This window comes from Balaenoptera borealis, assembly GCF_965194805.1.
Source record: "Balaenoptera borealis genome assembly, chromosome: 2".
Taxonomy (NCBI): Eukaryota; Metazoa; Chordata; class Mammalia; order Artiodactyla; family Balaenopteridae; genus Balaenoptera; species Balaenoptera borealis.
The window spans coordinates 62,994,080-63,019,285 of NC_138867.1; the positions used below are offsets into that span (position 1 = coordinate 62,994,080).

The window sequence follows — 25,206 nt, forward strand, 5'->3', positions numbered from 1 at the left end:
TGGTTCCTCAGGTTTGCCCTCCTTGTTCCCACCTCAGGGCCATCGTACCTTATTTGTTCCATCTTCCTGAACCCTTCACCTGGTTAGATCTCTCTCTTCATTCAAATCTCTGCTCAAATGTTACCTCTGTAGAGAAGTCTTCCCCGAATCCCCTCTCCAAACCTGAAGAAGTCCCCCCAAGGAGTCATATCCATCGTTCTTTATCCTTCATACCTTACCCTGCTTTATTTTTTCAGCCTAGCACTTATCACTACCTGAAATGGTGCTACATGCTTATTTGGTTATTGCCTCTTTCCTGAGTAGAATTCCACCACCGTGAGGGCTGAAACTTTGTCCTCTTCCCTCAGTATCCCTGGAGCCCTGTATAGTGCCTGATGCTACATAATAATGTTGAAAAAAATGTTGAATGAATGAATAAATGAATGAAAAGAAGAAAGAATGAATGGCCTAGATGGTCAATAGCAGTTGAGGGTCAGATTTCCTGAATCAAATTACCCTTATGAAGCAATCTGGATTATGAAGGAGAGTTCATGACTATTGGAATTCATGCCCCCCATTCAGGGTGGGGTTAAGCTGGCCAGCTTTGCGTAGAGCAGTCCAGAATGAGGCTGATGGTGAGGTGACGCGACGGCCCTGTGGTTGATGAGCCCAGCACAGCTGTTGCGAATGAAGTCGGGCTGTCCCTCTCCAGCTCCACGCTCAGGTTAAAGTCGTGGAAAGTGGGCCCATGTGATTCATCAGTGGTGAGGGACTCAGTGTTTGGACAGGGCACTGGAGTTTGATGTAGACAAAATAGAGGATGCTGTAAGAAGGGTCCTACACTGTCAGAACCACAAGAGTCCTTAGCGATTAGTGCCTAACATTTCTATCTTTAAAGATGAAAAACTGAGGCCCAGATGAGCCAAGGTCTCACAGCGGCTAGTGGAGAATTAGGGCTGGGGGTCCAGTTTCAAGCCCCCAGGTCTGTTTCCACTCTCCTCTATTAACCCCAATTTTTTTCATAGAAACCTCTAGGATCAGGGAGAAATTTCCATCAAGCATTAAATGTAGACTCATTAAAAGAATGTCTACTTGCAGAGCTTCCCTAAATGATCTGTAAAATGGGGGTAGTCATAGTACTCATCTCATGACACTGAGACTTAAGGGACTTAATGTAGAACACCTATAGTAAGGCTATTTCTGTGACAGCTATTGCTATGTTTGTCATTTACCGTTTTTTTGTTTTTGTTTTTGCTGCGTGGACTTGTGCGATCTTAGTTCCCCAACCAGGGATTGAACACAGGCTCCCTGCTGTGGAAGGAGTCCTAACCACTGCTCACTTACCCTTTTAATTCCCATCCATTCGTGTTCAAATCTCCCATATTCTTGCTGAGAAGTTGTATTACTGACCACAGTGATTCTGGAAACAATAGGATTGGGCCTAATCCAGGGTAGAGGTTTGGGGGTGTCCACGAGGGGTAAAATTCTAACCAGGCCCAATGCCTGTGGCGCCTGAAGGAGCTGTGGACAGGTCTGTAAGTGCCCAAGCAGCGGGAGCGCCTGGGCAGGTGCCCCAAACCTCCTTGTCAAGAAGCCACTGCTCCGCAGGGGCAGGGATGTGCCCCAAGGCGGCCCTGGGAGATTCTCGCAGTCCCATTTTCAATGTGGGCCCTGGAGCTAAAGCGGTAAGTTGAGAATATTGATCAGCTCATCAGCGCACCATTAAGTCATTCTTCTTCCCCTTCTGAAATTTGGTGACGTGATAGACGGAGGGGGCCGCCCCACACAGCACTGCGCCCGGGCGCTCAGGCCACTTCCTGTCACCACACGGTCAGCCTGAGGCTGGGAACTCTTGATTTTAATATTTTGTTTTCCCTGTTCTTTCTCCCCTATGCACGGCCGCCAAATTTCGCTCCTTCTCAAGAGGGCATGGTGAAAAGTGGGCTGACCTGCAGCTGAGAAAAGTTGCCATGAAAGGGGGTCCCAGGACACCAGCTGATCTGGGCTATCAAAGAACTGCAGGTTCTCTGTCTTCCTGGGGCACCAGAGGATCTGGAGATAGGGAAAGTTGTTCATCTCAAGAAAAGACTGGGATACAGAGTGAAGTAAGTCAGAAAGAGAAAAACAAATACCGTATGCTAACACGTATATATGGAATCTAAAAAAAAAAATGGTCATGAAGAACCTAGGGGCAGGACAGGAATAAAGACACAGACGTAGAGAACAGACTTGAGGACACGGGGAGGGGGAAGGGTAAGCTGGGACAAAGTGAGAGAGTGGCATGGACATATATACACTACCAAATGTAAAATAGATAGCTAGTGGGAAGCAGCCGCATAGCACAGGGAGATCAGCTCGGTGCTTTGTGACCACCTAGAGGGGTGGGATAGGGAAGGTGGGAGGGAGGGAGATGCAAGAGGGAGGAGACATGGGGATATATGTATATGTATAGCTGATTCACTTTGTTATACAGCAGAAACTAACACACCACTGTAAAGCAATTATACTCCAATAAAGATGTTAAAAAAAATTTATCTGAAAACCAAAAAAAAGAAAAAAGAAAAGACTGGGGACCCAATTTTAGAAGGAAAGAAAGGAGCGTGCTGGTGGAATAATGCAGTAACCAGCACCAAACCTGTTTAGGCCACATCTTGGCAGGAAACCATGTCTGCCTCCTTTGTTTCCAGAATTCTGAGGCCAGGTGTATCAAGTCACAAAACTTTAATCCCCACTGCTTTTCAGAAATAAACACACACACACTAAAACTCCTCCCTATCCTAGGCAGTAAGCGTCATCACCCATCTCCCTACTTCCCCTTGGTACACACACCAGCCCTGTTGGCCTTGTGAAAATTTATAAAACAATTTTCCCTCTAGTTCAAGGCCTTTCCACCTGCTGCTCCCTTTGCCCTGAATGTTCCTCCCCCATCCTTCACATAGCTGCTTCTCAGATTTCAGATCTCAGTTAAAATCTCACCTCCTAGGCAAGGTCTTCCTTTACCCTCTAAATTGGCCCTTTCCTGGGGGAAGGATGGAGTGGGAAGCTGGGGTTAGCAGATGTAAGCTATTATATATGGAATGGATAAACAACAAGGTCCTGCTGTATAGCACAGAGAACTATATTCAATATCCTATGATAAACCATAATGGAAAAGGATATGAAAAAGAATGTATATATATGTATAACTGAATCACTTTGCTGTACAGCAGAAGTTAACACATCATAAATCAACTATACTTCAATTTAAATAAATAAATAAAAATAAGATAAAATAAATTCACCCTTTCCTCTCTGCGGTTACCTTCCATCTCAGCACCCTGTTAAAGCCTTGACACTCTCTCCCAGTGTCATTATTGAGTTTTCTAAGTACATGCTGGTTTATTGTCTGTCTCTCCCATTGCACTCCATGAGGGCAGGGCCATGTCTGTTTTGTGCTCAGAATTCAGTAGGTACTCACTAAGTATTCACCCAGATGCTCAAGCCAAAAGAATTGAAGTCATTCTCCAATCATCCAATGCAGCACAAATCTCGGCTCTACTTTCAAAATATATCCCCAAATCTGCCCATTTCTCACCACCCTCACCACCATAAGTCCAAGCCAGCACCATACACCTTGAGTAGCCTCCTTCCTCCTCTCCCTACCTCTGCCCTTGCCTCCCTTCAGGCTACTCCTGGCCTAGAGGGGGATGGAAGGCTGATTAGGTCACCCTTCTGGTCAAAACCTCTAATGTCTTCCCATCACACACAATCAACTCCAGCCCCCTGCCATAACTTACAAGGACCGTGTGCCAGAGCTGTGGCCCCTTTCAGACCACATCTCCAAACACTCTCCCCTCTCACTTCACTCTAGACATACCGGCCTCTCCTCTGCTGCTCCGAATCCCAGTCATCCCCCTCAGGGCCTCTGCATTGGCTTTCTTTCTGCCTGAAATGCTTTTTCTCCCCCCATCTCAAGCAGTCCCAGAGCTCACTCCCTCACTTCATTCAGCTCTTTACCAAATGTCACCCCTGCAGCAAGTCCTTCCCTGAAGAGCCTGTCTCCTCAGTCCTGTCTACTCTGCACAGTCTGTCCTCTAAACATTTTCTTTCAAATTTTAAATGTATTTAATTACAAACACATTTATACTGCATTTTTGGTACTTAAAAAATTTAATTGTGTAGATAAATATATGGTTTAGGATTCTAAAATTAGAGAAAGGCAAACAGTGAAAAGTTTCTTTTTTGCTCATGTCCCAAAGCTACCCAGTTCCTCTTCCCACAGGCAACAAAAATTACTTGTCTTTTGTGTATGCTCCCTAACATAGTTTAAGCATATACAAGTATTTGTATGTATGTCTCTATATTCCTTTAAACTTTTTTCACTCACTGTCTATTTATGTATGTATGTATCTATCATGTATTTATCTTTTTATGTGCTTTTTTATCAAATGGTAGCATACTTATATACACTATTTCACACCTTGGATTTTATTTTTACTTAACAGCATAGTTTAGATGTCATTCCATATCAGTATATAAAGAGTCTTCTCACTCTTTTCTGCAGCTACGTAGTATTCCCTTGCATGGAGGTGCCATAATTCATTTAACCCATCCCCTATTGATGACCATTTAGGTTATTTCCAATCTTTTGCCATTAAAAATGCCACATCATTTCATACATATGCAAATGTATCTGTAGAATAAATTCCTAGAAGTGGAAGGAAGCACAGGGACAAAGTGTTTATAGCAAACTGCCATCCATAGAAGTTGGGCCAATTTATACTTCTACCAGCAATATATGACAATGCCTATTTTCCCACACCCTGGCCAACCAGCATGTTATCAAATTCCTGGATCTTTGCCAATCTGATGAGTGAATAATGGTATCTCAGTGCAGTTTTAGTATGCATTTCTATTATTACATGTGGAGTGTTTTTTCTTATATTTAAGAACCATCACATGCACACTACTATATATAAAACAGATAAACAACAAGGACCTACTGTATAGCACAGGGAACTATACTCAGTATCCTGTAATAACTTATATGGGAAAAGAGTCTGAAAAAATATATATATCTGAAATATATATATATATCTGAATCACTTTGCTGTACACCTGAAACTAACACAACATTGTGAATCAACTATACTTGTTTCTATCAATAGTATTATGTAGTCTGGTTTATCAATCTTTTCTTCTTTGGCTTCTGGGTCTCCCATGGTTTCTTCATTTTTAAAATTGAAGTCTTTAATCTATTTGGAATTTATCCTGAGTAAGATATGGGGTATGGATATACTTTGTTTTTCTTGATCTCACATTGCTATGGAAGTATTTGTCACCACAGCTCTAACTGACACCCGAAATGATATTATATAGTTATGTGTTTGATCACTTGTTTTTTGTTTAGCACAAGATCATAAACTGCACTAGGGCAAGGATCTTGGCCATTCTTGTTTTCCACTGTATCCCTAGTACTAGCAAGCCCCTGGGACATAGTAGGTGCTCAATCAGTATTTCAAGAATAAAGGAACAAATGAGTGGGTGTATCAGAGAGCTGCAATCACAATAATGTTTCCTAACGAACCACCTCAAAACTCAGAGGCATATAACAAGAAGCTTTTATTGCTCAGTCACACAAGAAATAATCTTGCTACCTGGGTCCTTCCTCCCAGAGATTCTGATTTAATTGGTCTGGGAGGCAGCTTGAGCATATGGATGTTTTTCCCCCGAGCTTCGCAGGAAATTTTTATGTGCAGCAATGTTTGAGAACCTCTATTTTAAATAATGTTTGCTATTATTCTAACCGATTGTGTCAAAGTCTTGAGATGCTTAATTATGATGCAATTATCTGAAGCATAGTAATGAGGAAACTGAGGTAGGTGGAAAGAGAAGTGGAACTTGGATTATGTTTACACAGAACAGAAAGGTGAAATTTTAGGAGCTACACATTTAATCAACATAAGCAGTCAAGCTATAGACTTTAGGTCCCAACACGAATAATACAACATCTTATCTCATGGTGAGGGGAAGATTCCTTATCAAATGACTCAAAGCCCCCAAATACTAAGGACTTAATAGAGTTCATCTCACAATGACATACCATGTGAAATATACTGAGAAAAATATTGGCATTTGCTCTTGTTATGAGATGCACTCAGGATAACTCTGTAGTTAGGCCAAGATCATCTGACGCCATGACAATTTTTCCTTCCTAGGAGAAGCAGATGAAATTTTAAAAGGGTGATGACGGATGACGTATCTATTGTTCTTTGGCAAGGTGCTGCCAAGGTCCCTAGACTTCTCCCCCCCCAAAACAGATCTGTATTAACAGATCTATTGTCTGTAGCATCTTTGTTTAGAAGCCCTGCTGGATTAATTTTTTTTAAATATAAATTTATTTATTTTATTTATTTGTTTGTTTTTGGCTGTGTTTGGTCTTCGTTGCCACGCGAGGGCTTTCTCCAGTTGTGGCGAGCGGGGGCTACTCTGTGTTGCGGTGCGTGGGCTTCTCATTGCTGTGGCTTCTCTTGTTGTGGAGCATGGGCTCTAGGCACGTGGGCTTCAATAGTTGTGGCACACGGGCTCAGTAGTTGTGGCTCACAGGCTCTAGAGCACAGGCTCAGTAGTTGTGGCGCATGGGCTTATTTGCTCTGCGGCACGTGGGATCTTCCCGGACCAGGGCTCGAACCCGTGTCCCCTGCATTGGCAGGCGGATTCTCAACCACCATGCCACCAGGGAAGTCCCCTGCAGGAGTAATTTTCTGATATATTGCTTCCATACATAAATTGGGGAGAAACTTCTTCCTTTGTAACTCAGGTAAAAGGAAAGAAGTTTACAATTGGATATCACCTCAGGGCCATGCTTTCTGCACCATGGAGAGAAGAACTCTCCTATCCATCTCACCATTGGACCAGCTGCCTGGCTGCCACCCAGGGGCCGGCTCAAGCTCTGGAGTCCAGCACTGTTTATACTGAAGAGTAGATGATAGAGGACATTTCTTGGCATTGTGAATTGTGAGTAAAGGGAGAGAGAAACCCTTTGGCCAGTATCTTTCTTTTGGGTCCTGCAGCCATCTCACTGTGATCAGAAGAATCAAAGTGCTGTCTAGCCCAGAGAGAGGAGTCATTGCTAATCATTGCAAGCTCTAAAATAACTGTGTGTTTTGAGTGGCATCTAGCACTCAATAGGCACTTAATAAATATTCACTAATAACATTAGGCCACTCAACACCAAGCAGGAAGATAAGGCCATCTTTTTTGGTTGTTTTATACTTGGGTAATTGATAAAAAATAATTGCAAAGCTTTAAATGTTTAGCAGTGATTAGCTAAAACCATCACCTCGAAGCCCTTCCCACTTTGATAAATACATTCCCATGAAAATTCTCAGAACCTGAGGAACAGCAGGGAAAGAAGCCAATAAAAGCATCTCAAAGAGTTTTACATTATCTCCATAAGCTATCTAATCTAGCCATTTTGAATGATCTATGTAAATTAATTACACTTTTTAATTAGGTGGTCTTTTAGCTTGCATATTGAAGTTTACCACTAATTACAGCGAGGCAGGAGGTCACTTGATTGGTATGGGAAACAAGAGGCCTTTATTTCATTGAACTGAAACACTGAACAGTTAATGCTTAGGAAAAAAAAAACCTGTAAAATTTATGCCAGTTTTCAAAATTCAAACTGCGCAGATCTTGTCCTTTTTTTTTCCCCCTTCTATGGCTCACTGGGGGTTTTTCTTCATAAATATCAGGATGACTTCTAAACACCCACTGACTCAAAACTATTATAATAGACCAGCTCAGAAGCTTGAATTTTGCATCCCTAATGCTAAGGGGGAGAAAAACCTACTCTTTTGATATTAGTCACATTAAATGCCATTTAATTACTAGTGCAGTTGTTTCCAGATGTGACTTTATTTTGTTTCTGCAGGCAGACAGTCTGTGATTTTCATTAACTTCATCATTTAAACAACAACAACCAAAAAAAACCCCCGCAAAAGCTAGTGCTATACTTTATGCCAAGCAGGACAAAGTATTCTTTAATTAAACAAATATAGTGGTCATTGTAGCGAACAGAGTGCATTTAACATCTTTAAAATATTTGTGAATGACATTTCATGGCTCTTTCCCTCATCTAATCTTGCATCAAGCACCAGGATACCAAATTTCCCTTCTTTTTCTACATTTTTGTGACCTGGGCTGTCCAATACTAGATCAGTGGGTAGAGAGTTGTGCAAGAAGCATTTGCTGATCTAATGCAATCCTTGGGAAAATCAGGATTGCTAATTAAAAACCACAGAGTGAATAAAAGTCTTGACCCAGAGGAATTCTCCTATCTGCAGCTCAGAGGGGCCTTCATTTTCATGCCAGCACACACATCATCACAATCCTGGGAGTTCAGTTAATTTCCTGCTGGTCATGCTTCCTCCTGGGCCAAGGGCTACGCTTCTGTGAGATGGCATGGCCATCCCCCCGGCCTTCCCCCACAAAAGGTCAAGGGCAGGTTATTCTAGTCTCTTTATCCAGCTTTGCATTTTCAAATCACTTCCAACAGGGCAGTGTAATAGAAGGGGCACCAACCAGCTTGGGCATCAGGAGGCTTGGGTTCAGGCCTGATTATCTGTGCAGAGAGCAGGGTGACTGCAGTCAGCCCATCACGTCCCTGGGGGCTCCCACTTTCCTCATCTGTGAAAGGAGGGATTCATGTGGACCCATGTGATCGCAAGTTCCATCCACTTCCAATAACTTCCAAGGCTGTCTCTGTTGAAGCTTTTCTTTTTCCCCCAATTTATCGTGCATTTAGCTATACAGATGTAAGCTCTTAGAAGGCAGGAATCAGATTTTATTCCCTTTCTCGACCCCCAGCTCCTAAAGACTGAACGTTGTAAAAGTCCAATAAACATTTGTTGAATGAATGGGACTGAAAAATCAAGATGATGAAGTAATACGTTTTATTAACGTTAGTAGTAGGAGTAGCAGCAAACTTTTTTTTTTTGAACACATACTCTAAGCTAAGCATTGTGCTAAATCCTTTACATGGTTTGTCTCAACTAGTAGAAGGAGACAAGCTCATATTTTCTTTTTCCCTCTCTGGTGGACACTGCTAAATAGAATTCATTCACATATGGGTTCGTCCTTACCAGTAGAACCTCAGTGTTGCTTGAGGCAGCAATGTAAATGCTAGAACAATGACCTCTCCCAGAACTCTTGCTTCTTGCAGTAAACCCAAGTGGCCCAGTTCTGGTCAATGAAATGTAAGCAGAAATCTATAAGGTAGGACTTCCAGGAAATCTACTGTCTCCCAGATAAAAAGGGGAAATGTCAGCTGGAATTTGCCTTCTGTCATTTCACCTTCTCTTTCTTCCTGCTTGGGACTTGGACTCAGTGCCTGTAGGCAGGTAGATCTTGTTACCATGTGAACAAAAGCCACAGGTAAAGGCTGGTGGAACAGGAAGTGACAGGGAGCCTGGACCCTGGGTGGCTTCCTTGAGTGGTTGTCTCAGCCCTTCACTGTACCTCCAGACTCCTGGCTGTATGAGAAAGCTACCTCTAACCAATACATTCTACCTTGCCTACATCCATCCAGGATGATACTACAATGAGTGTTTTTGCAAACACAGAGCGTTTCTAACCTTTGTTTTTATAAGCTCTGGCCTACTCCTACTAAGAGCCATGTCACTTCTGCCTCATTGCCTGCTTCTTCATGACTTTCTATCTCTCTAGCTCAGCCTTCGACCATTTTTTTATTAACTGGGCAGAAGACCTTAATAGACATTTCTCCAAAGGCATACAGATGGCCAAAAAGCACATGAAAAGATGCTCAACATCACTAATTATGAGAGAAATGCAAATCAAAACTACAATGAGGTATCACCTCACACCAGTTAGGATGGCCATCATCAAAAAATCTACAAACAATAAGTGCTGGAGAGGGTGTGGAGAAAAGGGAACCCTCCTACACTGTTGGTGGGAATGCAAACTGGTACAGCCACTATGGAGAACAGTATGGAGTTTCCTTAAAAAACTAAAAATAGAACTACCCTATGACCCAGCAATCCCACTTTTAGGCATATACCCAGAGAAAACTGTAATTCTAAAAGATACACGCACCCCAATGTTCACTGCAACACTATTTTTTTTAAATTTATTTATTTTAGGCTGCGTTGGGTCTTAGTTGCTGCGCGCGGGCTTTCTCTAGTTGCGGCGAGCGGGGGCTACTCTTTGTTGCGGTGCGTGAGCTTCTCATTGCGGTGGCTTCTCTTGTTGCAGAGCATGGGTTCTAGGCACGCGGGCTTCAGTAGTTGTGGCACGTGGGCTCAGTAGTTGTGGCTCGTAGGCTCTAGAGCGCAGGCTCAGTAGTTGTGGTGCATGGGCTTTGTTGCTCCACAGCATGTGGGATCTTCCCGGACCAGGGCTTGAACCCACGTCCTCTGCATTGGCAGGCAGGTTCTTAACCACTGCGCCACCAGGGAAGCCCTGCAGCACTATTTACAATAGCCAAGACATGGAAGCAACCTAAATGTCCATTGACAGATGAATGGATAAAGATGATGTGGTATATATACACAATGGAATATTCCTCAGCCGTAAAGAAGAATGAAATAATGCCATTTGCAGCAACATGGATGGACCTAGAGATTATCATACTAAGTGAAGTAAGTCAGAAAGAGAAAGACAAATATCATATGATATCACTTATATGTGGAATCTAAAAAAAAATGATACAAATGAACTTATTTACAAAACAGAAACAGACTCAGACACAGAAACAAACGTATGTTACCAAAGGGGAAATGTGGGGGGAGGGATAAATTAGGAGTTTGGGATTAACATATACACACTACTATATATAAAATACATAACCAACAAGGACTTACTGTATAGCACAGGGAACTCTACTCAATATTCTGTAATAACGTACATGGGAAAAGAATCTGAAAAAGAATGGATATATGTGTATAAATAAGTGAATCAGCTGTACACCTGAAACTAACACAACATTGTAAATTAACTATACTCCAATATAAAATAAAAATTAAATTAAAAAAGTTAACAGCCAAGAAAAAAAAGGGAGGGGCACCTTACTCATCATCTAATCACATCTCTCATTTTGACAGAGGAGAAATGGAGACCCAGCAAATTTATAATTTTTTTAAAAATTTAGTTAATTAATTTATTTATATATTTTTATTTTTGGCTGTGTTGGGTCTTCGTTTCTGTGCGAGGGCTTTCTCCAGTTGCGGCGAGCGGGGGCCACTCTTCATCGCGGTGCGCGGGCCTCTCACTATCGCGGCCTCTCTTGTTGCGGAGCACAAGCTCCAGACGCGCAGGCTCAGTAGTTGTGGCTCACGGGCCTAGTTGCTCCGCGGCATGTGGGATCTTCCCAGATCAGGGCTCGAACCCGTGTCCCTTGCATTGGCAGGCAGATTCTCAACCACTGCGCCACCAGGGAAGCCCCCAGGAAACTTAAATGACTTGCTTACCAGGGTGACAGCACCCATCCTGGTACCAGAGGGAAGACAGTACCTACCAGCTGAAAAGGATAAAGCCAAAAAGACCGAGACGGCCTGAGCCCTAAATCACATCACTGAGCTGCTGTTCTGAGCCCAGAACCGTCTACTCCCAGACTTCTAGTTGTGTGGGACTCTTGATCACCTTTATTGCTTCAATCAGTATTGGTCAGGTGTTCTGTTACTGGCAGCTGAACACATGCTATGTAATCCAGGGCTCTTCTGAAAACTCTCTGCGGTTTTTTCATTTTATTTCCTGCTTGAGATGACTTGGATAGTTGTGGTGTATTAAACAAAACCCAAACTGAAAGGTTTCTGTTTGTCCCTTCCTCTGGGCTCCAATAAGACCTTCTATGACTCCGATTCTGACACCAGTTTCTATGTGTGGGTTCCCCCGCACACACCACCAAGAAGTTCTCTGATACCAGCTGGGTGTCCTACAATTCAACTCAATTCTGTTACTATCTACCTGGAGATAACATTATATCCCACAGGTTACGGGTTCAGTCTTATAAGACTGCCCCCACCCCAGAACTTCAGAGGTCAACTGCAAGCCCAGGTTATTACCAATCGACTGTAGATTGGAGGTTCCAATAACCCCTTCCTTGGGTTTGATTAATTTGCTAGAGTGGCTCACAAAACTAAGAGAAATATTTTACTTACCACATTACTGGTTTATTGTAAAACGATCTAACTCAAGAACAGCCAGATGGAAGAGATGCATAGGGCAAGGTATGGGAAAAGTGCTAGGAGCTTCCATTCCTTCTCCCCAACCTCCAAGAACTCACCAACCTGGAAGCTCTCAGAACGCTCTCCTATTGAGTTTTTATGGAGGCTTCCTTACACAGGCATCATTGATTAAATCATTCAGCCCCTCTCACCACCCTGGAAGTCAGGGGGTGGGACTAAATTTCCAACCCTCCAATCACACAGTTGGCTCCCCTGGCAACCAGCCCCATCCGTCTGTGCTTTCCAAAAATCACTGCAGTAACACAAACTCAGGTGTGATTGAAAGGGGCTTGTTATGAATATTATCGCTCTTATCACTTAGGAAATTTCAAGGGTTTCAGGAGCTCTGTGCCAGAAACAGGAGGAAGACCAAACAAATCTGTCTTTTTCTTTCTTCCTCCCCTCCTTTCTTCCTCCCTCCCTCCCTTCTTTTTCTTTCTTTCTTCCTTTCTTTCTTTCTTTCTTTCTTTCTTTCTTTCTTTCTTTCTTTCTTTCTTTCTTTCTTTCTTTCTTTCTTTCTTTTTCTTTCTTTCTTTCTTTCTCTCTCTCCTTCTCTCTTTCTTTCTTTCCCTCCCTCCCTCCCTCCCTTCTCTCTCTCTCCCTTCCCTCCTACCTTTCTTTTTTTGGTAGAACAATGATTTTTTTTTTCCCTTCCAGTTTTATTGAGATATAACTGACACATAACACTGTATATGTTTATGATATACAGCATGAGATTTACATACTTCATGAAGTGACCATCACACTAAATCCAGTAAATATCCATCATCTCATACAAGTACAAAATTAAAGAAATAGAAAAATCTTTTTTTCTTGTGATGTGAACTCTCAGGATATACTCTCAACTTTCGTATATGACATACAGCAATGTTAGTTATATTAATGATGTACATTACATCACCAGCACTCATTTATCTTATAAACTAGAAGCTTGTACCTTTGACTGTCCTTATCCAATTCTCCCTTCCCCCACCCCTACCTCCCACCCTCCTTCATCTATGGTAACCACAAATCTGATCTCTTTTTCTATGACTTTGTTTTTGAATATGTATTTCTTATTATAAATCTCAATATCACATGGATCTTTATAACAGCACTTGGCCCCCTACACTGTAAGGAGTAGTCATCGGATTATGAGCTTCTCAACTTTGCGTTCCCAGAGCCTAGCATGGTGCCTGGCACCCAGCGGGTGCTGAGTGCATAGTTGTGTCATGAATGGATGAAGAATAGGTTCTAATTCTGTGCCCGTGTTACAAATCAGCGTGCGGCTACTGCTCTTATTTTGTCTAGAGGCCCAGCTATTTCCTCTCCGCACAGTTTTCTAAATTCCCTATTTATAAACAACGCAATACTTTCATTTTCAATGTAGCCTTTCCCCTGACACAAGCATGCAGCTCTGGCTCTAAATCATAATTTTCCCACCACCCCTGGGATGTCCACATCTGTCTTTGGTGAAAGTGGATGTGAAAGGTGGATATTCAGAAGAGAGCAACCCCTAACTGGAATTAACCTGCACACTAAACTATGTTCTGCCAAGGGTCTGGAGGGAGGGGAGGGTGGAGGAATCGGGGCAGTGGTGTCAGCTGCCCTGCGAGGCTGAGCTAAGTCTCTGGAAAGTAGGCTACAGACATCCCAAGGCCAACCCAAGGCTGAGTGACCACGTCTAGGATACTCACACCTTAAATCTTTAAAAAGGAGGCCACCCATGAAAGCACCTAGCAAGGCCCTGCTTTACATCTCCTTGGGGCTTTCTGATGGGGAAGGGAGGCTGTGGGGCTGACAGCCACATCCCTCAGTGGGGAGAAGACGCCAGCTGTGCTCTTCTCACTGGAATCTGCCCAGCTGGGGGCGCTGTCAGCAGCCTGCTGGGAGATCTGCACGCTTGGGAAGTCCGGGGAGGAGAAGCTGGTTTGCTTCTTATGACTCAGTCTCTACAGAACAACAAGATCTTTAAACAATACTAATTAAAACATGTCACTCCCTGGGTTAAAATCTTGGTGGACTCTCATTAGAATAAAACCTTAATTTCTTTCCTTAGCTTACAAAGCCCCACAAATTCTTCTACTACTTTCCCCATCACTCACTTGGCTCCTGCCCCACTAGTTCTTTTCTTAGAATACACCTAGCACCTTTTTGTCTTGGGTTTCACGCTAGTTGTTCCTTTTTGCTTGGAATATGATTTTCTGATACAGAGCTCAGCTCAAATGTCACCTCTCAGGAAGCCCTCCCTGATCACCCAATTGTTCTCTAGCGCATCATTTTAATGTTAATTCTATGCACAGAACACATTCCTGCTGTTTTCTTGTTTACTTATTGTCAGTATCCATGAGTTGTATGCTCCTCAAGAGCAGAGATCTTTGTCTGTCTTGCTCACCATGGCATCCTAGCTTCAAAATAGTGCCTAATAGTACAGGCTCAAGAAATGCTTGTTGCATAAGTTTAATTCTTTAATCTATTCAAGCTGTATTTTGTTGTGTGGAATGAGATAGAAATCAATTTTTATTTTTCTCATACTTTCCTAATTCCATTTATATATTATCCATCCTTTTACCACTAACTCGAAATGCCACCTCTATCAGGTACTTATGTATTGATACACATACTTAGGGTGGGTTTGGGTTTTCTAGTCTATTCTACTGACAGTTTAATGTTGTGCTGGTTTCACTGTTTTAAATGCAGTAATTTTAAGTTTCAATATCCAACTGCACTACCTGCTACACTTATCCCCTCTACCCCTTAGCAATTCTCAATTTTCAAGATTTTCTTGTATAGTCTCACCATTTATTTTTCTCTATTTTGATAATTGTGACATTACATTTATATATTAATTTGTGGAGAATTGCCATCTTTAAAATGTTCTCACCAACAGCGTTATTAGATTTTCTATTTCCCTATACTCTTACTGCATAGTATCAATTAAAAATTCTGTTAATCTATTAGTTTCACCAATTTTTTTTCTTTTTATATTAAAATTTTTGACTCTGTTGAAATTTACTTTGGTGTGAGAGGTGAAATAGAAATCCAGCTTTATTTTTCCTTCAAATGATTAGCTGGTTATCCCAATACGATTTATTGAATAATCTATCTTTCTGATAAGTCTGAAATATCCCTTATCATATACTAAATTTATATATATATATATATTTGGGTTTGCTTCTGGACTCTATTCTCTTTGATTTTCTATTTTTTACCATACATTTAATTATCACAACTTGATATATTTTAATATTGAGCAGAGCTAGTTTCCCCTCATTACTATTTTTTCATATCCCCCTCCCAGATATTCTTTCCTGTTAAAAATTTTTTTAATTGCATTTTAGAATCATTTCCTAACATTCCCCTCCTCTCTCCAAACCATGTTGTATTTTATTTCATTGAATTTACAGATGGACATAGGGAGAAACCTCATTTTGACAATATCAACTTTCCATATGTAGTACAAGTCATTTTTTAAAATGTCATCTTCTATGACTCTTCTTAGGGATTTATTTTTCCATTATGTTTGGTTCTTGCTGGCATATAGAAAAGCTTTTGGGTTCTATGTATTCATTTTTTAAGACCGCTGTAATAAGGTACCACAAACTAAGTGCCTTAAAACAACAGAATTTATTATCTCATAGTTCTGGAGGCTAGAAGTCTGAATCAAGGTGTTGGTAGAGCCATACTCTCTCCAGGAATCTAAGGGAGAATCTATTCCATGCCTTTCTCATATCTTCTGGTGCCACCTTGCTATTCCTTGGCTTGCAGCTGCATAACTCCACCCTCTGCCTATGTTGTCATGTGGCCTTCTCGCTGTTTCTTCAAGTTGTCTTATTAGCACATCGGTCATACTAGATTAAGGGCCTACCCTACTCACTAGTGTGACCTCATCTTAACTGATGAAATCTGCAAGGACCCTATTTCCAAATAAGGTCATATTCTGAGGTACCGGGGGTTAGGATTTCAGCTTATCTTTTTGGAGCACATAATTCAACCCATTACAACAGTTTTATATATTCATTTTGCAGCTACCCACTTTAATTTCCTCAATGCTTCTAATTACTTTACAGATCACGTCCTTGTGTTTTCCTGGTATCAATACATATCTTATCAACTGCATATCATGTGAATAATGCCTCTTTTCCAATTTATTTATTTCATCCTTTTATCTAAGCTCATTGGCTAGTAGTTTATCATACCTAGTCAACAGGTATTCATCTTTAAAAAACCCCCATTCATTCGCACTTATTCTTTCGTGAACTCTGTGTTTTCATCCTTTATCTTTTGTACTAGGAATTTTTTCTCATTAATTTGAAAAGTCTTTTTGAGCATTAAAAATATTAACCTTTGGTGACATATATTGCCCCCAAGACTTTGAAAGCACCTTGTCACCTATCCAACAGTCAACAGAAAGCACAAAAAATATAAGAAGGGTGTAGATCTACTGTAACATAAATTAATCATAGCTTTCTGTGTAACAGTCTAATATATGAACAAATACCTCTCATAAGAGCAATAAGACTAATAGTGAAGTGCAATGTAGAAGCACTCTTGAAAATTTCAAGTACTCTAATACTTAAAACTTGTTTCATACTGCACCATTTCTAAACCATTCAATTTCTTTCCAGCTAAAGCACTCAAACGAGTCTCAAGGACTAAATTAACTGATTAACCCTTTAATGTCAAATGCTTCACAGCTCTTGCTCACATACTATCAAGTTTACACTGACATTTAAAGGCCCTAACTCACCATCAAGGAAAGGATTAATCTGTCCTTGGTTTATTTAAATGACCAAATAATAAGATTAAAGTGATAACCAGCTGTAGGATATGTCCTTATTAAATTTGATAGGATTTTTTAAAAGCCAAGTAATGTAATGAAGTTTGCAAAGTAATTTAGATTAACCAGGTTTGACTGCTCAATTTGGAAGTGATTCAGTGCACAGGTATAGGCATAGAGACAATTTTTAAATATTAGGATTTGATTGTTCCTCACCAGAAATTCAAGAAAAGTGAAATGAACATTTCAATATATTGCTATAACCAGCTTTCATTACCCATAAACACGTGCTTATCACTTTTTTTTTTTAATCCTCCCAAGTAGCTGTTTACATGACTTATCCAGATGGTACCAAATAGGATAAAGGAAGGACAATCTAGTTCTTGAGATGTTAATACTCATCCAAAATGTAAATGTCCCAAAAACCCAGCCAGAAAGCTCCAGGACTTTGGGGGAGTACTTTGATTTACTAGGACTGAATCCCTATTAGACATGCCCAAGTGAAAATGCTGAAACTTGGGAATCCTCTCAATGGCATGAAAATCAGCCTGGATGTGGTCACTTTACTCATTCCATATGTTATGTCTGTTTATCCTATGTACATTCTTACTTAGAAATGATGTGACCTTTGCTATACAGAAAACACAGAAAAATTAGGTTTACTACTTGATTCTGCCACTTGTCTTTGTTTTGCCTGTCTAATCTATGGATGCCATTGTATTGGTCTGTGCAAGGACTAAGGGCACCTAACAAATGTTAAATGATTACACATTACCATGATACTTCATGCCTGCAATGTGTGTAAATTTGCACACATTCACTGAGACAACTGCTCTGAGACCTAAGAAGTTGATAGCTATATATCAAAGAAGTTTATATATATCTATATGGTATATATGTCTATATAAAATGAGTTTATATATGAGAATTTTATATAAATTTTATAAATATTACTTTAATTATTATATTAAGGTAGTGTTTTTCACAACCCAATAGCAGGTGGTCATGATCAGATGAAAGAGAATAGAAAATATCTGAGGAATTGTACATATTAAGGATGCTTATTATTTTATGTATATATGGACCCCCATATATATGCACTGGGTCACAATCAAAAATGTGTTTCTTATCGTGCTTTGTGGTCCAAACAGTTTGAAAAGCATTGTATTAAATGTATTTTGTTTGTGATGAGATGGAATCCTTCACAGCATTCTTTGTCTCACTCTAGAAGTTAGACATGTTTTTGCTTTTCACTTATTCTACAAATGTTTATTGAGCAACTGCTGTATGTTAATGGGGGTCAGGTATTGGTACAGGGAGAAAAAGGGAAACATTACTTTAGGGAATTTCTACTTATTGTTACACAATGTAAGGTTCTAAATAAAAGCTTAAAAACAAATTAATGCTACATCGATTAGAACTGTTCTTAATGTGCCTCTTGACCACAAAAATAAGCAGAATGTGTCAAAATTCTCAGGAATAAGCCTTCCCAGAATATTAAGCTTCTTGATGCTTCTCATCAATACCTGGAGAGAGCCAGTATAAAATCTATAGTAGTTGAGATAGGAATTCTCTAACGATATATTTCTTTTCATCTACCTTGTTGACTTCTTCTTTCTTAGGCTTTTTGGCAAGACAATTTTTTCAGTAACCAAGATCTGGGTCATGGCTGCAAAACTTACCCTTCAGTATTACTTTTCTCAGGAGGGAGATATGTTCTCTTCAAGTTTTAACTGATAAGGAAACCATTTGCTATGAATATATATGATATTTGTGTATTTGGCAGAAGGATGAAATGAGATATTTTACATTAAAATAATAAAATATTTAAAAACTCAATATGCCAGAAACAACAAAATAAGCCCCAAACCAGAAAAGGCCCACCTGTTCTGTTCTTAATACCAACCACAAAATAATCTAAATCTGAAGAGTTCAATTCTCCTGGTACTCAAATCTCTAATAGTGAACCTTAGTATAAAATTTTACATTGCAATTATAATTTTTATTTCCTCACTTGTCCCCTCTTCTACCTCAAATACTTTAAAAATTGCATGTAATGTTTTATTTTTTTTAACATCTTTATTGGAGTATAATTGCTTTACAATGGTGTGTTAGTTTCTGCTCTATAACAAACTGAATCAGCTATACATATACATATATCCCCATATCTCCTCCCTCTTGCGTCTCCCCCTCCCACCCTCTCTATCCCTGTAATATGTTTTTAAATGATGACATTTCAATTTAGAAATGCTTCAGATATGTTATTCTCTGATGAAGCAATTTTCTGAATGTGTAAAAGTTTTATTTTATAAATGATACATTCTGTGCTTTAGAACAGAGTAGCCTTCAGAAATAACATTAGGAAAGAATAGTATTATTTTTCTCTTTGATCTTTTTGACAGATTCAAGAAATGTTATAGTTTCTAGTGATCATTTGCAATTTCCAAAATCAGACCCACCATACTACAAGTATGTATTTTATAGCAGCAAAAATTCAAGTTCTCTTATTTTTTCAATTATGAGCTTTAAAGTTTAAATGTTATTATTACTAGTTTGCTTCATTAGATCATGGCTCATGTTAGGTTGGTGACATAAGGCTCATATACATTTTCTAGAAATATAAGAAAACTAAAGTTGTCATTTATTTTTGGGAAATAAACTCAAATGATTAGGTTATGGATTTACAGTAGTACTGGGAAAAAGCTTTGTGATGCAACAATACCCTTTTCTTGTCAATCAAGACAATCCAGGTTTGGCTATGGCCAGCGCATGCTATAGCTGACTTGTATCTTCCCAGCTCTGTTTGGCTGATGTCACGTTAGTCGCTTGAAATCAGTCACAGTGGGAGTATTTACACTACAGAAATCAGCAAAAGCTACAAACCAGAGGTTCCTTTCCCATTTTGAAAAGCCATTAAACATTTCCCAGCACACCACTGGCAACAGCCATTATTCCTTTAAAATACAATTCAATTCTTTATTGTTCATAAGAATCTTATTCTTGAAGATCTAAATGGTTGGTGTTTTCTGTATAAATCTGACTTTCTGGAAAAAGATTTATATGTTTCTCATTAGTTCATAGTGAAGAAAATGTTGGACTTTCACTGTGAAGAAATAAATATGTAAGGCTGTATCCACAGAGAGGTTCTTACTTTCTTACCTGGGAGTTGTATCCTACTCAGAATAAAATATTCAAAATTTGGATTTTTATCTAAAAAAAAAAAAAAGGGAATCTATTTTTAACTTAATCCATGCTTAAGCAGCAAAATATCTAGACTTTAAATAGGACTTAACAGATTTTAATTCTCTGTCAAAAATGGCTATGACTTAATGATAAAAGGTTAATTAAAATACGCTGTAAAATATGAAAGAAGCAATTTTATTAGATGAACTCATTTATTTGACACATTAAATCAGGCAAAGAAAAACAGATGCACTGCGTAAAAAGAATCACATTCTCATACTACTTGAACACATAGCAGTGGTCAAAAATAATGAATTGTGGAATGGATCTCAGGACTTAATGCAAAAAAACACCCTGTATAGAAAACCTTCAGGCTTCTAACTTCACTGAATCCAGTACTAAACGTGCCTCCTTATATTCCTCAGCTTCTTCCAAGTCTTTTTCACTCTCCTGAAATTAAATATAATAAAAATTAGATTTATCCTTCTCGAACGTCAGTACTTTAATTACTCAGATATTACAAACCATCAACATAAGCAGCTCAAAAATTAAAACAAAAAGGATCCCAAGCCTCACCTAAATATAGTATAATTCCACAGATTTCTGAAGAACAATTCTGTTCTTTCATTACAGGTAAGGGAAGAAATAACAGGTTTGGTTTTGTTTCATTGTATATACTCATACAATAAGTGAAAAACATGGTCATCTAAAGCTACTGGCATTAAGTAACTAAATTAAAACCTCAGGAAAAATTGTAAAACATTGTATTCTCACTTTGTCAACACATCACCATACAAATGGAGTTATTATTAGTAATGCACTAAAAGTAAAAAATTATTTACTAGTGTGTTGCATATATGATGACATTCAGACCAAAATAATCCTCCAACTACTCACAATGACAAAGAAGGCTACTGGTGTCACACCAGAGTTAAGTACAATCTTTGAATCAGAAAAGTGAACTGTCTGCTTGGTACTGAGTATTATATACGCTACTACAAGGAAACAGCCTGACAGCTTTCATTTTCTGATTAAAGACAATTAAAGATTGAGTCTTTCCTTGGTATTTTACACAGAAAACTTTTACTAACATATTGTAACAGTAACAGAGAAATGAAATAATATCATCTAAGTTACTGTGCATAGCAAATTTTGATTTTTTAATAAATAAATAAAGCAATAGCAATTCAAGTCAAGGCAATAAAAGATGGATATATACAAACAGTTACAGGGCAGAGGGAATAAAGTGTGTGTATATGTATTTAATATGAAACTTTAAAGCAAAAAAGACTGAGGATTTGCTTAATTCAGACTACAAGTAAGAATTTCTTAAACGTCTGTATTACAGCTAAACTATGTCTTTATTCTCTGTCAGAAAATATAAGCTCTTCGAGGGTACAGACGTTGCTGAATATATCCTCACACACAAATATATCATCCAAAGACAATATTATTTTTTTCAAGCAGTTTCTATTACTTTCTCAGCTACTACATTCATGAGAGAAAAAAGCATTTCAATTTTCAGGAAATACAAATGATGCTTTTGTTTTGGGTAATATTTTAATAGAGTAATTATTTCCTGCTTTCATCTATCTTTTATTTCATCTGTCTTTTAACCATAGCTTCATTTTTGGCTTTAAAGAGAGTTTTCCTGCCTTTAAAAGGTTCCTATAGTAAATATGAGTTCTGTGTCAAAAGTAAAGTAAAATGTAAGTATTTCTCTCTTTTTTTCTACATATTTAGTCCTAATATTATTTTGGTGGGAAAACAAATCTCATTCTCTTTCCAAGGATACATATACATGATCATACTGAAAAAGCCTCACACTATTTTTGTTATATAAGGAACAACTATGAATCAGGAGACAGCTATGTAGCTGGTAATTAATATTAGCTCAAGAACTAGAAACATAAAATGAGGTTAATAAAGGAAATGATAGAATTCATCAAATTATCATCAAACAGCAATAATAATCGGCTGGTATATAGTGTTATGCTTTTATCTCTATTAAGAAATAAAAAAGAAGATGACTTTGCATTTTTCTTAGAAAATGATTCTGCCACTGTATCACAAGACATTTATACCAGCAAGTATGATAAGAGTGTTATACAGCTCCAAGTTAATATGAGAGGACTGCCTAAATATTACTGTACAGGGTTTTCTTTACTCTCTCAAATCGATGTATGTTTGAATTGGAAAGAATTCCAAATCCTTTTTAAAACAGCCCAAATTCATTTGAAACATTTGGATCTTTTAAAATTTCAAACAGACTACTCACCTTTAATGTGTCAAAAAAGATCTTTATGTGTGAAAACCAAATCATTCAAGATATTGCTGGACAGTATTAGTACTATGAATACCTACCATGATAACTCAAATATATTTAATTAACTAAGTTTAAATAAATAAACATGTTAGACACAGTACTTTTACTGGAGGTATAACTTAAAACACCACTTAAACTCCATTAATTATTTAAAAATAAACTGGTACACTGAGCAAGTAAACAAAATGTCACCAACTAGCTTTCAGTGTTAAACATTTAAAATTTTGGCCTTTCATGTATTAGACTGAAGAAAAATTGAAACATAAGACGGATAAGTATTACTTACTAATAACTGCAGAAGATCAGTATATGCAGCTTCCAACCTGCGCTGGCAATCTGGGATCATCATCCGGGACTCTTGCAGGATCTCTGCCTATAATGAGAATCTCTGTGAGACATGCAGAAATGGTAGAACTTACGCATTTAGCTCATACCTCTGAAAATATATAAAATGATTTAGAGGAATCAGAAAAAAGTTACTGTTATGTTAAACTGTTCAATATTTTAATTTTAATTGTGCTTATTATAAGTTAGAAAGAATGACTATCATAATGTAAAATATACAAAGTACAAGTTTTACATCTAAACCTTTTTGGTAATCACCTTCTCATGCTAAGCAAAAATTAACTCGAAAAGCTTTTCATAGAGCATTTATTTAAAAAGGCTATTTAAAGTAAACTATTTCTCCTGCTGTCACAAAGCACCTTTATCCAAAATGGGATCAGCTGGTTATATAAATATCTCCTGCATCTTTTGAGTAATAAAGAAAAACAGTGTTCAGATAATATCACACGGAGATAATTACTGCATGAAAAAAGTTATTGAGTTATTGATCACATCGTGCGCACACTGCAGGAGGTTCTCACTGAAAGACAGAGGTAAAGAAAAATGAAAAGCAAAGACCAGCAGGCTCATATTTTTGATGCTTATCATGCATAAAAAGTTATTACTTATCCCTGTGCCTCATTTTAGGAGAGAGATTATTCTCCCCATGCAGTTTGATCCAAATTACCAACCTGGCACCCCTCTGAATGTGAACTTCTACTTCTGTCTATTCCTCCTGAAGACAGACACTACAGAATTAAAAACAGGAATCTTTATTTTGGAGGATATTTCTAGACTTAAAAATCCATCGTTTGAAGAAGGACTGTAACATATCAAATCATAGAAAAAGAAAAAAAATCAAAGAGATGACTGGGAAACCCAATCAATAAGAGGGTAAATACATTAGTGTCAGATGTCGGACCTCAAATAAGTCTTTTTCCTAAGGAAGTAGGAAGCTTTATTTCCTTAAACTAGTCTCAGAAAGAGACACAGTGATCATTAAAACATTTATTTCCAAAAAGTAATGTTTGGTCAAATACCTTTGGTTAAATGAGTGCAAAATCTAAACTTTAACCTAGAAGCTTTATTACCTAGCTCACATAAAAACAAAAGACATAATTTAATGGTAATCATACTACATTCTAATAGAAACTTTAATAAATCCCATTACCTCTTCCTTTTCCCAAAAGTTTTGTCATAGTTCACAATGTAAATAAAAATCAAAATTATAATATACAAGGATGCTCTCTATCCACATCTCTTTTCTCAGGTGAAATCTACTGCTGAACTTGTAATTCTTTTACTAATAAGGCACATGTTGAAAATTTCAAACACAGGATCATGACTTTATTTTACAGCTATTCATACTATGCCTAAATATTCAATCATTACCACTAATTTATTTTTGTGTAACTGGTTAGTTTGAATACATGTGAAAAATCAGTGACAGGGACGTTTCATTGGGTAAGCGATTCATATTTCCTCCCCTATGGACTCCACTTGAAAATAGCTTATAGGAATTAAACAAGATGAAATGAATATAAAGAATTTGGTCAAACACATGATAAGCCAAAATGTACACTTGTAAAATTTGTTTGGCAAGCTTTAGTGTTGTCACTGAAATGAACTTTAAACAATGCTGTCCAAAATAATTTCTAGTCATTATTGTTCTATCCATTATTATAGAGCAAAACTCAATTAGTCTATCAAAACAGGACTCTGACTTAAGTAGGGCCAAAGCTCAGTCTGTCCCATACACCAGTCTCATTTCATATAATAAGCTTACTGTATATTTGCAAGATGCCAGGTATAGGGGATACAAAGACGAAAAAGAGAAGGTCTCATCCTCCAATCCATATGGAAGAATAAACATGAAAATAAACACTTAACACTGCTTCAAGAAGATCATGCCACAGGGAGCCAAAGGCATACAGTACAGTGGTAACTATGATTTGGAATCTGTAAACCACATCTTAATCAAGGCCATAAATCATATACTTTACCTTCCTACAATGAATTACAACTGTCAGGAATAATTTAAAAAGACAGTATATAAGGTGTGATTATACAGTAAAGACACCCTTCAATTACCTGAATAAACTAAAAAAGTATTATCATTCAAAGTGTTCCCCTTGGGAAGGAGTCATTCGAATGAATGGGGCCTCTGTTTAAAATATGTGGATAAACTGTCAGTTCATTCTAGTGCTTACTATGACAGGACTGAAGTTAAGTAAGAATCTTGGCACAGATATGCAGGTACAAGGAACTCAGGAGAACGCAACAGGATGCAGTCCTACTGATATCTGTTTTTAAAACAAGTTATGATTTTTTGGGGGCAAGTTATTCAGGTAAAGCTGACGTTGGGGGAGGCTTAGCAAGGCTCATTATAGCAATGAATAAACTACTGACAT

The 25,206-nt window shown here is 38.4% G+C and overlaps 1 protein-coding gene and 1 long non-coding RNA gene across 2 annotated transcripts in view; one reads left to right on the plus strand and one right to left on the minus strand.

The window, feature by feature from the left end:
• The window catches only part of LOC309622610, a 385,320-nt gene that overhangs the window by 113,956 nt on the left and 246,158 nt on the right, over positions 1–25,206 (plus strand). The gene's annotated exons all lie outside the window — the stretch shown is intronic.
• Positions 20,320–25,206, minus strand: part of TBCA (tubulin folding cofactor A) — a 99,100-nt gene continuing 94,213 nt past the window's right edge. Inside the window, exons 3-4 of the mRNA XM_082378578.1 lie at positions 22,758–22,844; positions 20,320–20,595 (exon numbers count right to left, since the gene is read on the minus strand). Coding sequence (XP_082234704.1) covers positions 20,515–20,595; positions 22,758–22,844 — 168 coding nt within the window. The 3' untranslated portion in view covers positions 20,320–20,514. The remainder of the gene's footprint in view (positions 20,596–22,757; positions 22,845–25,206) is intronic.